The 12,470-nt window shown below is 48.6% G+C and overlaps 1 protein-coding gene across 2 annotated transcripts in view; it reads left to right on the top strand.

The window, feature by feature from the left end:
* DOCK1 (dedicator of cytokinesis 1) overlaps positions 1-12,470 on the top strand; it is a 535,086-nt gene that overhangs the window by 199,942 nt on the left and 322,674 nt on the right. For both annotated transcript variants that reach the window (XM_081220288.1, XM_081220287.1), the window contains exons 26-27: positions 5,896-6,023; positions 7,768-7,863. In XM_081220288.1, coding sequence (XP_081076414.1) covers positions 5,896-6,023; positions 7,768-7,863 — 224 coding nt within the window. The remainder of the gene's footprint in view (positions 1-5,895; positions 6,024-7,767; positions 7,864-12,470) is intronic.

Genomic DNA, 12,470 nt, shown 5'->3' with positions numbered 1-12,470 from the left:
GAGTGTGTGTGAGGGTGTGTGTGGTGTGTGAGTGTGTGTGGTGTGAGAGTGTGTGTGAGTGTGTGTGGGTGTAGTGGCTTCCTCTGTGCTCTTAATTTTTTGTCTTGACTTAACAGTAAAACTTCAGGATCTTTAGTGTTTTTCCAAACTTGTGTCCCACCACTTCTTGAAAAAAAACCTGGAAGGAGCTGAAATGCAGAGTAGAGGACGTCCTTTGTACAGTGAGGTTTGTTTTACTTTGCTTGGGGGTTGCTGGGTGGCTGGGCCGGCACCAGGAGGTGGACCTGCTTCTCACCTCAGACTCTCCTGTGATAACCCTGCACCTGTAATCACAGTGACCCCAGACACCGCTCATGTGCAGGTGCGAGCACACAGACACTCACACACACGTGTGCCCGTGCGCCTGAACACTGCTGTCCGGATCGGCTTGGACACTATCCAGTGAAACTGAGTCACCAGAAAGGCAGGAGCGATCTTGCTATGATGCCTTTGTCCCTCTGGTGTGTTCCTAGGATGGGACGGGGTGGCCCTCGGCTGCAGGTCCTTCCTTGACTGATAGGAGCACAGTGCTAGGTTTACGCATGAAAAAGGACAAACAGTCCTATGGACAAAAGTCCTATGCAGCAGCTGTCCTGCTGGGAAGAGCGCACTTCTCCACATGAGCACATGCATGCGTGCACACGCATGCGTGCACACACACGCTTGCACATGTGCTTGAAGTCACTGCACACACGTGTGCACGCATGGACACACGCACTTCCACTGTCAGGTCTTAGTGTATGTGTGAGGGCTACTCCTGTGGATGAGAACAAGACCTCTGCTCTCAGGGAGACTGCGTCCCAGGAAGTAGAAACAGGTCACAGAGCTAGTCGTAATTTCCAGCAGTCCCAGAGCTGGCACCTGAGGCCGGCCTGTCCCCAGGTCCGTCAGGGGGCTGAGCTGGGGCCTGCTGATCACGACTCACCGAGAAGGTGGGTGTGTCAGCGTGGCCTGCTTCCAGCTTTGGTCCCTGCAGCCGCTGCAGGACTCTGGGGCGTTGCCATTCTTCCTGTGGGGACCTGGGACATGTTTCTGAAGGTGCTGCTGCCCTGTGACCCTCTGTCTTTGGAGGCCTGCCTGAGATGCCTGGGGTGGTCATTGTGCCCGTAAGAAAAGCCCAGGCAAGAGGCTGCTCCTGCCTGGTGATCTATCTGGTCCTGTGACAGGCATGTGGTCAAGGGCTGGGGCCCTGTCCTGGGGCCGGAGGGGTGGTCCTCCACACAGGAATGTTGGAGCCTCACAAAGTCCTGCTCGTGTTGTCTTGTTTCATCCTCTCGATGAAGTAGGCTTATCCCCATGACCCGCCTTTATCTTGACCAGCCAGAGATGGGGTGGGTTATGGAGTTAGAGCTACAGTTGTCCTATAGATGTTGAAAGCATCCCACGTGTAAATACTCTGGTTTCATCTGAAGGATTATAACAAATGGGTTTTTTATGTTCCCAGGGGCTAGGAGAATGAAATGTCTCTAAACATGACAAAATGGTAGCGAAGTGTCCAAAAGTTTGGTGTCCAAAGCCTCAGAAGAGGCTGGATAACAAATGCACAGAGCAATCACAGACCCCTGGGCTGGGTGGAGGGTGGTGGGCGTTCCCACCAGGTAGCCAAGGATGGCTGATAGCATCTCTCCCTGGGGAAGATGGACAGGGCGGCCATCACTTCCCTCACCCTGGAGTAATTCTGACCGATGACACCAACACACTCGATTACTTCTGAGAACGGTGAAGTCCACACCTGCCTGTCCGGCGTGACAGAGAAATGACGCCGTGTGAGATGGACTTCAGCCAGAGCATCTGGGTTGCCAGAGCCTAAAGAGCCATTTCTGCCATCTCCCGAGTCCAGAGCTGTGTTCCCTGACCTTCTAGGGCTGTTCACGGACACACGCCTGCTCCCGCGCTGGCCCAGCAAGCCCACTCGGCCTTCTACCGCTGTGGGGTCCCTCCCAGGCTTGTTTCAGACATGGCTCTGCTAAACCTCCGTTGTCATGTTTTCCTTGGTCATGTGGTCAGGGTCTGTTTTGACCTGCTCAGCTCTTCGTGGCTCTTACTTCTCCCACTGACATGTCTTGGAAACTAGACTTATCCCCAGAACGGTGGTGGCAGTGATGGGGATGACCGCGCGGACAGGGGTGGCCGAGGGCCCACCCCCTGTTGAGGTCACACTGGGTGATGTGTTTCAGGTGGGAGGGGAAGAGGACTCATCCTGGAGATGTTCTGCCTGGGACCTTGAGGCTGAACGCAGGCGGGGCTGCACTCACACAGCTTTGCCAAGGGACCTCTCCTGCCCCTTGGGTGCTGGGAGCCGGGAGTGCAGCCCCTACTGTGGATGTTGTGCTGTGGTGTGGAAGGTCAACAGAGCTACTGGGGTGGATGTAACTTGTGAACGTCAGGACTGTGTAGGAAAGACATTGGATTTGGGATGCCTGTGGAGTTCACGTATGCAGTGGGTCAGCATTTTGGGCAACTGCATTTTCAGGCTGGATTCACTGCATGTGGTCATTTTCCTGTGGCACGTCCCTTGGACTGGCTTTGTCCTTGGGTGGCTCTCTGATGCCTGGGCTCCCCTTTGCCCTCCACGCTGGCAGCCCGTCTCGGCTTGGGAGCACTTGCATCACAAGTTCAAGGGGCTGTGGCATTCAGAGAGATGCTCTCCATGGGATCCTGCGTTCACCCTTGACGTCACAGGAAGGGTTAGGTGGCAAGATAAGGGAATCGTGTGACAGCCCGTGACATCCAGGAGCACCCACGTGGAGAGCCTGCCTGGTCCCCATGGAGCAGCGCTGCCTCCTTGTGCCGTGCTCGCACTCCCTCACCTTCGGCGACCCCTGACCTCATAGTCATCCAAGCCCGGCTGGCCTCTGCCCGGAAGATATGCAGTATGCAGCACTTCAGCATCTCTGCGCTACCCCTGCCCATGTATTGGTTCCTGTAATGGTGACGTCAACAAGTAAATGCATATACTCATATATTCATTGGACAAAACTCAATCTGGAAAAATGGAGTTGCTATCCGTTCCTTTTCTAGGGATTAAATCAAAACGGAGCTTGAAAAAGCCTTAGCGTGAGCTTCCTACATGCGGTCCCCTGGAAGGCAGAAGAGCGGAAGGGCGTGTGTGGTTTCTGCACCTCCCCCTGAGCTGCCTCGCGCCTCCGTCCCCATGCCTTCTTTACCGTGTGCTTCTCGGGAAAGTCTTCTAAGCAAGTCTCTGCATACTTTCAGGAACCATTCCAATGTTGCATGCTTATTTTTTCCTTATATTCAGAAAACTCAGGAAACATTAATGCAAAACTTGCTTTTAGGTATCATTAACATTGGAAGCCCTAAAATGTAAAATTCTAGAAACAAGCACAGGATATTTAATGTTCCCGAGCTCTGCTGTCTTTTCTCTCGTGCACTGCATTTTAAAGGGACCTACAGTGGCTGGGCTGGTTTCACCATACAGAACTGGTGTGGTCAGCAGACAGTTCACATTGGGGGATGGATGGTGCTGGTGTTAAAACAGGATTTCCCAACAGGAAGAGACAATTAGTAATTGCATTTCATCTCGAATCTTATTTGTGTCTGGTTCATTATTTTTCTTTGATTTTTCTGAACGTTCTTTCTATCGTCCTATCTAAAAAACTAATGAAAACCCAAGTGATCTTTGATCCTTAGACCCCAGTGTGCCTTTATTTCACAGCCGTGCTTTCCAGAGCCGTGTCTGTGCCCCTATTTTTGTCTTCTCATCCCACTCCAGGGAGCTGCCTTGAGAAGGACTCCATCTGCTTTTATTTATTTCTTCTTTTATTTTATTTTTTTCGATCTTTGGGCCGCACCGCGCGGCATGTGGAATAGTTAGTCCCCTGACCAGAGAACTAATTGAATCCGCGCCCTTGCATTGGCAGCACGGAGTCTTAACCACTGGACCGCCAGGGAATTCCCCTCCGTGTGGTTTTCATTGTCACATCCCAGGGCTGTGCTTTTCTCCCCGTTCTTGCCACCATATTTGGCCACGCTGGCCACCTGCCCTCCCTTGGATTGGGTGATGTCATTCACCTCTGCGTCAGCCCACGTCTTTCCTTGCGCCATCTTCTGTTCTAATACCAACATCCTGACTGCTGTTCACAGGTCTCCCTTCTCATTCTACACATTCCTCTTTGATGGTCTTATCCACGTACTTGGCCTTTATTACGGCCTAGGGCTGTTGCTTCTTCAGTCTGAAAGGCTGGAAATCTCTAAGGTCTAGAACCCTCTCTCCATGTGCCTGCTAGATGAGGCCACTTGGATGTCCAGCAGCAACTCTAATTCAACTTGTCCAGAACCGGGTCCTTTTCTCTGCCCTTAAACACCCTTCTGTCCCCAGTTGCCTCTCCGTGGATGGCATCACATGGTGCCTTGGATGCACTGGTCACGAAGATGCTGGGTGCTGTGTTTGACTTTCCTTGAGCCCCCACCCTCCTCTCCACTTCATCACCGGCCACTGTGTTCAGCCTGCCTCCAGTTTGCTTCTGTTCAAGGCCTCTTCTTTCAAACTTGCCACTGTAGCAGGAGGTCAGTCCTTTACTGTTTCTTGCCTGGACTGTTGCCGTCGCTAACCATCCAGTAATGAGCCTCCCATCTCCACTGCCCTACCTGGCGCCATCACGGCGGCTGTCTCTGGCCTTTTGATCTGATCATATCCCTTCCCTGTCAGCATCTTCCCGTTCTCTACCTCTTTCTGTCTCACCCGTCATGTTCAGGATCAAATCCAACTGCCCGTCTGGTGTTTTGTTCTGCTTCTCCTCTCCCCACCCTCCTGAACTGTGCATGTGGCTCTGTGAAGATGTCATCTGCCCCTGTCTGCTTGACTTTGTGAATAGGGTTCCTTTTCCTGGAGGGCCCACCCTTTGTGGGAAATTCTGATTCCGCTTCCCAGCAGGTGAATGTATTACCTCCCTAACTTTCACCTCCAAGGTCAATACCTGCTCCCCGCCGCCCCCTCCCTCATTAGCCCAGGGGTCTGGGAGACCAGAGAGGGGCTGGGGCTCTTCACCAGTATCTGTATCACATCATAAGAGCAAGTACCCTGTCCTGAGCATCTCACCTGTACCAGGCCCAGGCCTTCATGCCTTACCTTGCAGGAGTACATTGTGCCTCAAACCTGTGAGTAGCTAGTGCCACTGTGCCCATGTTAGAGATGAGGAAACCGAGGCTCAGAGAGGTAACTGGCTCTGCCCGAGATAACCTTGCAAGGAAGCCAACAGAATTTAAACCCAGACAACCTCACTCCAGAGCCTGAGCTCTCAGCCCCCTGCAGACTGTCCCTCTGCAGATATGAGCCCAGCAGAAAGTTGTCCCTGAGTGGGTAAACATTAAGCGGGGAATTTAGTAAGCTATGAACCGGCCAAGCTCAGGAAACTTTGGGAGGTATATGGGAGCAGGAAGGAACCATGCTCTGGTCTTCCTAGGAAATAATAAGAAGAGCTGCAATTCAAATCATTTTTGTTGTAACAAGTGTTTCTTCTAAAGTTGCAAATCAGTAAATTTACAGTTCAGCACAGAAAATTAGTTAAAACCCCAGCATGCTTGTTTGCATTTGTATCTATGTACATACTATTGGATATATGTGAATATGTATTTATATGTTTGTTTGTGAATTATCGTTGTATATTTACATGGTGACACGCACACACATGCGTGCACACGTGGGTGAATTATTTTATAAGAAAACAAGTGATTTCCTCCCAGTCAAGTAGTCTGACCCCCTCCAGATGTCAGTTTCACATTGCAGAGTATGTACATGTAACATACAGTGTCACAAGCTAGGAAAACAAGCTTCTAGCAAACAGAGTTGCATCTTGGTGGGTCTCCTGCTGACTGGCAACCCGGTGTCCCCTGCAGACTGCAGAGAGATCCTGCTTCCCATGATGACGGATCAGCTCAAGTACCATCTGGAGAGACAGGAAGACCTGGAGGCCTGCTGCCAGCTGCTCAGCAACATCCTGGAGGTTCTGTACAGGAAGGACGTGGTGAGTAACGGCGGGGCCGCCTCTGCGGACCCTACGACCCCCAGGGGCCCGGCCTCCCAGGACCCAGTCACGTTTGGTTCAGTTAAAAAGGTATGGCCTGAAGTTTAAGGGTTACCCTTTCGTTTGCTCTCTCTCGAGTTGCATCCTCAAATTATTTTTTATTTATGTGTAAAGCCTGATGATTATATTACCACGTGTGCTTTTCAGCACCGAAGATACTGTTTTAGGTTTGTTTCCTGTGACTTCTCAGCTAAGTGACTCCCAAGACTTAGATTTGATATTTAAGGTCAAAGGCTTTGATGTTAAAAATTGGAAGTAAACAACAGGAGGCTAATTGCCTACTTTCTTTCCATTATTATTTTATATTTAATAAATAGATAATATTTAATATTATTATTTTATACATGCACATAGTTGTTGTTGGTTGTTTTAAGTGCGTCCGAGAGTTTTGAGAAGAGCAGTTCTCTGCCCCTTTTCCTGGGTTCCTCCCCCAACAGGCAGTTTTTTTTTTTTGTGCTCTCTTGGCTGTTTGTTTTTTTTTTTAATGGTATTTCCTTTTGCATTTCTCAATTGTATCCTTATTCCACTGACCTTCTGTCTTAAACAAAAGCTGGCGCGAGCACATATGGAAACATCTGACCCTATGCCTCCCCGACCCCATTGTATCCACCACATTCATTTGGGCCCACACATGTAACGTCATTGGTTCTCCAGGTGTGTCTGGACAGGTGTACAGGGCCATGTCTGTCTCTGCCTCTAGCAGTGGCCAGATGGGCCAGGATTTTAAGTCGGCAGGACTTGCTCTTAGCTCTCCCCCACGTGACCTCCTGCCACCTCCCCAGTCCACACACACACACACACACACACACACACATGCGTGCACGCGCACGCGCCTGTCCTGCGCACTTCCTTGCTGCACCTGCTCCTTCCCTCAGAGCCTGGGTGTTGCCCTTGAAGAAAGAGACAAGGTAAAGTAATTCATTGGGATGGTGGCTGCATCCGCTCTTCCTGGGCTTTGCCTTTGAAAGGTGTTGGAAGCCTTAACCCAAAGGCCAGCCTCCAGGGATCCCATGCCAGGCCTTTTCCTTTTCTTATCAGATGAGAGGTTGGGAGTAAAGAGGTTGTGTGGCCAAGCCTCACAGAGGAGGTAGTGCCTGCCTGGCCTGTGCGGAAGCATCTAGAAAGCCCGTTTAAACACGTCCAAAGTTCATGAAGAAGAATCGGCAGTCCCATCACACAGAAAATAAAGGAGCAGATTCTTACTGATAGAAGGTTCTCTGGCACTCTGAATTTTAAGTAGTGTGCTAAAATGATATTTAAACATTCGATTCCATGTGATTGTTCCCATATTATTGGGGTCTGACATGCAGAGCCATCTATGGTTGTTATCTGTCAGCCTTCCATGTACAAATGGCCAAGTGTCTTTAGAAAACTCATTGGTGAGCTAATCAGGGATCATAAACATGATATTGTTTAAACAGAGTTGCTTTTATTTCTAAGGTTCGCTTCAATTAAATTACTATGATTATATAACACATTATCATTAATGGACTATAATTAACAAAATGCCTTGAGTTTTCTTTGTGAAGGCTTTTGCCTCTGACAAGGGCCATCTTTCATCTCGTTAAGCGTTGTAATTGATTTACTCTTTACAGGATAAATGGATGCAGTGACAGCCGCGGGACGGGCATGTTAATCACTGTCTTAGGCGGTGGTATATTTACACTGGTGTGTCCTCCTGCAGGGACCAACTCAGAGGCACGTCCAGATTATCATGGAGAAGCTTCTCCGGACAGTGAACCGAACCGTCATTTCCATGGGGCGGGATTCCGAACTCATCGTAAGTGCTTGGTGACACACGCTTGTGGGTTTCATTGTGGCTGAGAGCGTCTTTCCCGGGAAAGTCATTCGCTCTCAAGCCGGAAAATCCATGTGGTTCTTTTCCACCTGCCTTTTGAAACTAACCATGTTGTACAACGATACAGCAAGCAGTTGGGATGCATTTATTTATAGTCTAGTAGGTTAAAGGTACTCGTTTCCACGATTCTATAAGTAAGTGTCAAAGTTGAAGAGAAACAAACCAACATTTGGTTCTAGTTTCCTCATTGCTTACTTCTAGCAAAGGATGTAGATGTTCTTCTAAGTCCTCATTCTTCTGGCAGTTTCTTTCTACGTATTTACATTTAAGATGCCATTAATAAAATTTTATGAAGGGCCTTAAAAAGGAATTGAGGCACTCCGACTTTGCTATTTTATGCCTACTCTGAAGTATTGTAGATGTCTGTCCTGTTCAGATTGTCGAGACAAGGAATGGTATCTGTTCTTTTTCTCAGAGTTTTAACAATAATTTAGCAAGCTTATTGCTAAAGCAAGACCGGAGCATTTTCATATTATGGTGATTTTTTCCAGAGTTTGCCACTCTCCTCCTCACCATCATTATTCTTAAATATGGTTTCGTGGGCAAAAGATGCATTTGTAGGTCCCATTTAATTTCTTTCATTTCTAGTACATGTTACCGTATAACTAAGTTTGGTGGATTGCATTTCAAAAAAATAGCTTTCCTAATCACAGAACAGAAAATCCAGTTGGAGTCTTCAATGGCCATCAGACTAGGCACATTGGTCTTCCTTGGGTGATTTTAGTTCTGTCTGCATAGCCTGGGAATGGATCAAGTACAGTGACCCGTCTGTCTCCATCAGGCAGCAAAGCAAGACCGGAGCACTGGGCTTGTGTTGGTTTCTGTGCCTGCATCACAGTAAAGGATGCGGTCTGTGGTTTTGGGTGAATCACAGGAGAATAATTGCTGCCTTTGTATGTTTCCATCCAGTAAAATTGTCTAGTTTATGTCTCAGAGTTTTAGCACATGTTATGTGCAGATTTTCCGTTTTAAGGTGTATCTCTTTTAGGTTTGGATTATAACATGTATAAACTAGGGAATAAAGTATTTCCTTGTAAGTTGGCGTTACTTGCGGTGGACTTTTCCATTATTCTGTAAACCTCACGTGCCTCTTCACGCTCTTCATCGTAACGGTTCTTTTCTGTGATCTGGAAGTGCTTTTGTATATGTGGGGGGAGACTGAGCCCTGTGGAGGAAGAATTGGGGTGACTCCAGGGGCACCCCCAGGGTCCGGTGTTCCTGTCTCCTTGGGGTTGTGCCCTGGGTGCCCCTGGAACACTCTCTCGTTGTGAAACTCAAGAGGGCTTTAAGTAGCAAGAATGAATGTGGCTTCAAGTTGAACCAAGTTTGGTGTCATTCTGCTAAGACCCCTGTTGGAACAGGCTGGAGCAGGGGGGCTGAGGTGACGTTCTGGCCGTCACGGAGTCACAGTGAATGTGCTGGGCACTCACGATGGGCAGATGGAGGACATGTGGCTGATGTGGAGGCCAGTGAACTGATGAGGTGTTTCTGTCTCTGGTTAGGGGTGTGTTCACTTGGGTTATAAGCCCACACTGGCCAGCAGTTGAGCTGGGAGCGGAGGGCAGGGAGGAAGCCCGTACCAGTTTGGGTGGGACCTTAGCCTGGGGCGAGATTGTAAGATGTGCTCGTAGCTCGATCAGAGGATCTAGAACGGAGCGTGGTGGCTCCTCTCAGACCATGTGGTCCCGGATGCCTTCGGGAAATTTCTCATATCTCAGACATAGTGATAATAGCGGCGAAAGTAATAGCCGTTCCTCAGCGAACACTTGTGGACGTGCTGGGCACTGTGTAATGAATGGAGGGTGCTCACTTCACTCTCCCGTTCATTGTGCAGAGGCCCCTGCAGAAGTGCCTCGCAGAGAGACGGGAAACGGTCCCAGACCCGCAGCTAGCGTGGCGGCGCTTGTGGGGAGCCCGGGTTTGGCGCCCGAGCTGGCTTTCCTTGGTGTCTTCTGTGAGACTGAGATGCATGCTGCTGATCTCAGTGGTGGTCCAGGAGGCCCAGAGGAGGGCTCAGAATTCCTCCTGGTTCGGCATCGTAGTTAGTGCGGCAGCCGCCCAGGGAAATAAGCACCTTTTGCCCTTTGCCACGTTCAGTCGTTTTCGTGGACCAAATGTCAGGATGTCCTTGAGGAAGACGGGCCAGACCACGGATCAGTTGCCCCTTTCCTGAAGGGCTTGGAGGAAGCCATGTGTCCTAAGGAACCCTTAGGGGTGCCTGGGAGGAGTCCTTTTGCACCTTTACCAAGGGGGCATGAAGTGAGGACCCAGGCTCAGTCTTACCCAGCTGTGGCCCTGCTCCTACTGCATAGGTGGCGGGGTCCGGGGCACCGTCAGGGGCCACGGGGCACTAGAGCAAGCTGCCCACATCCAGGCGCATCCCCCCACCGCCCTGTCCTTCTCCAGCAGAAGTCTCTAGAAGCAGGAACAGGACTGAGGTCCTAAGCTAACCCCTCCCAATGCCAGCATCTCTCATGTGTGTACAAGGAGGCCAGAAATTCCTTCCTAAAACGAACTAGGCCGTCAGGGAAGGAATCTCAAAAACAACAACAAAACAAACAACTGAATGTAACTATAATTATTTATGAGTGATGACAGCTTTAAGATGTTTTCAGGAAGGACGTTCTCCATTTCAGATTGGACGTGTCCAGAGACTCTTTCAGTCGTCAAGGAACCACGGGTCCCCTTTGTGGCGTCCCCAGAGCAGTGAGACTGCAATGCTGCCCTGCTTGGTGAGCTCAGCCTTGCTCTCCACATGGGCTCCCGTGCAGATTTATGCATTAGCTTCTTAACGTCACTGTTGTAGCTCCGTGAATTTAGATGAGAGGCAGATCTGGGGAAAAAAATATCCCTGACAAGGTGGCCAAAAAACTTAATCAGTGGCCCTTTTAGGGTGGAAAAAGAGCAGAAAATGGTTTCTCGGCCTGTTTGGGCTTAGCTGTAACATTCCGTTATACCACAGAGATTCCAGACCTTATGTGTTTGCTCCTCTTTTTTGCATCAGTGGAATGGAAATGGTATAACTATGAGTCAGCTCACACATTCTAAATAATCGCTGAAAATGGACTTTAACAATTTAAGTGATTAAAAAGGTTTTGAATAGCTGTGCTTCACTTAATGATTTATTTCATGATATTGACAACAGTAATAGAAGCGTGACCTCTCTTTCCATCAAAACAAGTTATTCGTTGGTCATCAGTTGTGGCTTGACAGCTTCCCCGTCTTGTTTATATATGGAATTGAGAAGTGGGGAGCTTCACACGCCATTGGCTAAGCTGTGATGTACTGTATAAGCGTCTTCTTTTAACTGTATCTATGGTACCTTATAAACACCATGCAGTTGGTTATATATCATTTGTTTTAGTTCATTTTATACCTTTCAACTTTATATTTGAAATGGGCTGTTGGAATGCATCTCAGGCAGAGGATAAAAATATGCCATGATCCTAAGTATTATAGTTTTTTTAACAAATAAAACTCCGTTTGGCAAGTGTCAGATTGTAGATTGTGTGGATGCCTACAGCAGACCCTAACACAGAAGCCTTGCAGTAACCTTGCCACAGAATTAAGATGCCATTTTATCTTTATTCCAGGATCGTCTAATGCTATAGAATAATTGAGTGAGGTGCTGAGCTTTACATTGTCTGATTTCAGATTTTATTTTTCTCTTCCTCTTTGAAAAGGTTTCTAGGCCATCAGCATTGGGCACCTTCTTGGTCATTGTGTATGGTTCTGAGCAGGGGACCATGGTGGCTTAGGTGCTCTTGTCTGGTGGGCAGGTGACACGGTTACCCCCGCCTTGACTCCCCCACCCCCCCAGCACACACATGCCTGTGTCTTTGCTGGAGTAGGTGCTGTAAACAAAGCTGGGTTGAGAGCAGACAGGATGAGTAGGACACGTGACCCTCCTTCTCTTGTGATATTAGCCTCTGCCGCCTCTTTCAAATAATTAGATTTACATTCTGTTCGTGGGTCCTTTAAAAATGTAACTGAGTGAGAAGGACTTCTAAAGGTTTTTCTATGGCCTGGATACACACCAGAAGACTGAAGATTACTAATTCACGAAAAGGAAAATGTGGCCTTCTTCAAAAGAAAGGTTCCCTTGGAAAATCCACAGAAGTAGGCATAGGAAAGGGAAACATTCTTCCTGCATTTTCCGCTTGCTCTTGTGACCACCAGACCTCTTGATTCCCTAGACTCAAGTGATGGAAATTCTTTTGTTTCTACTCCGAACACCAGCTGTAGGGGACGTAGATGGGTGCGGTGTGTTTCATCGTGACAGGGGCACCATTGGTGGGGAAGAGACGCTGCCCGTGCAAGTCCATTGATTTCTTTGAGCCTGCATGATTTATAATGACCTGACATACTTCTTCATTTAAAAGATGCTGTAAAAGACCCCCTTTTACCAAGACTCGTCACCAAATATTTACACAAAGATGTTATTTCCCCATGCACGAACATTTGTTTTGCGATGTTTATTCTAATGGACGTTATGTATGAATGTGCTTTTAACAAAATGCTATCCTTAA

The sequence above is a fragment of the Mesoplodon bidens genome, assembly GCF_964165515.1.
Source record: "Mesoplodon bidens genome assembly, chromosome: 1".
NCBI classification, from domain to species: Eukaryota; Metazoa; Chordata; class Mammalia; order Artiodactyla; family Ziphiidae; genus Mesoplodon; species Mesoplodon bidens.
This window is presented reverse-complemented; position numbering and strand designations above follow the sequence as displayed.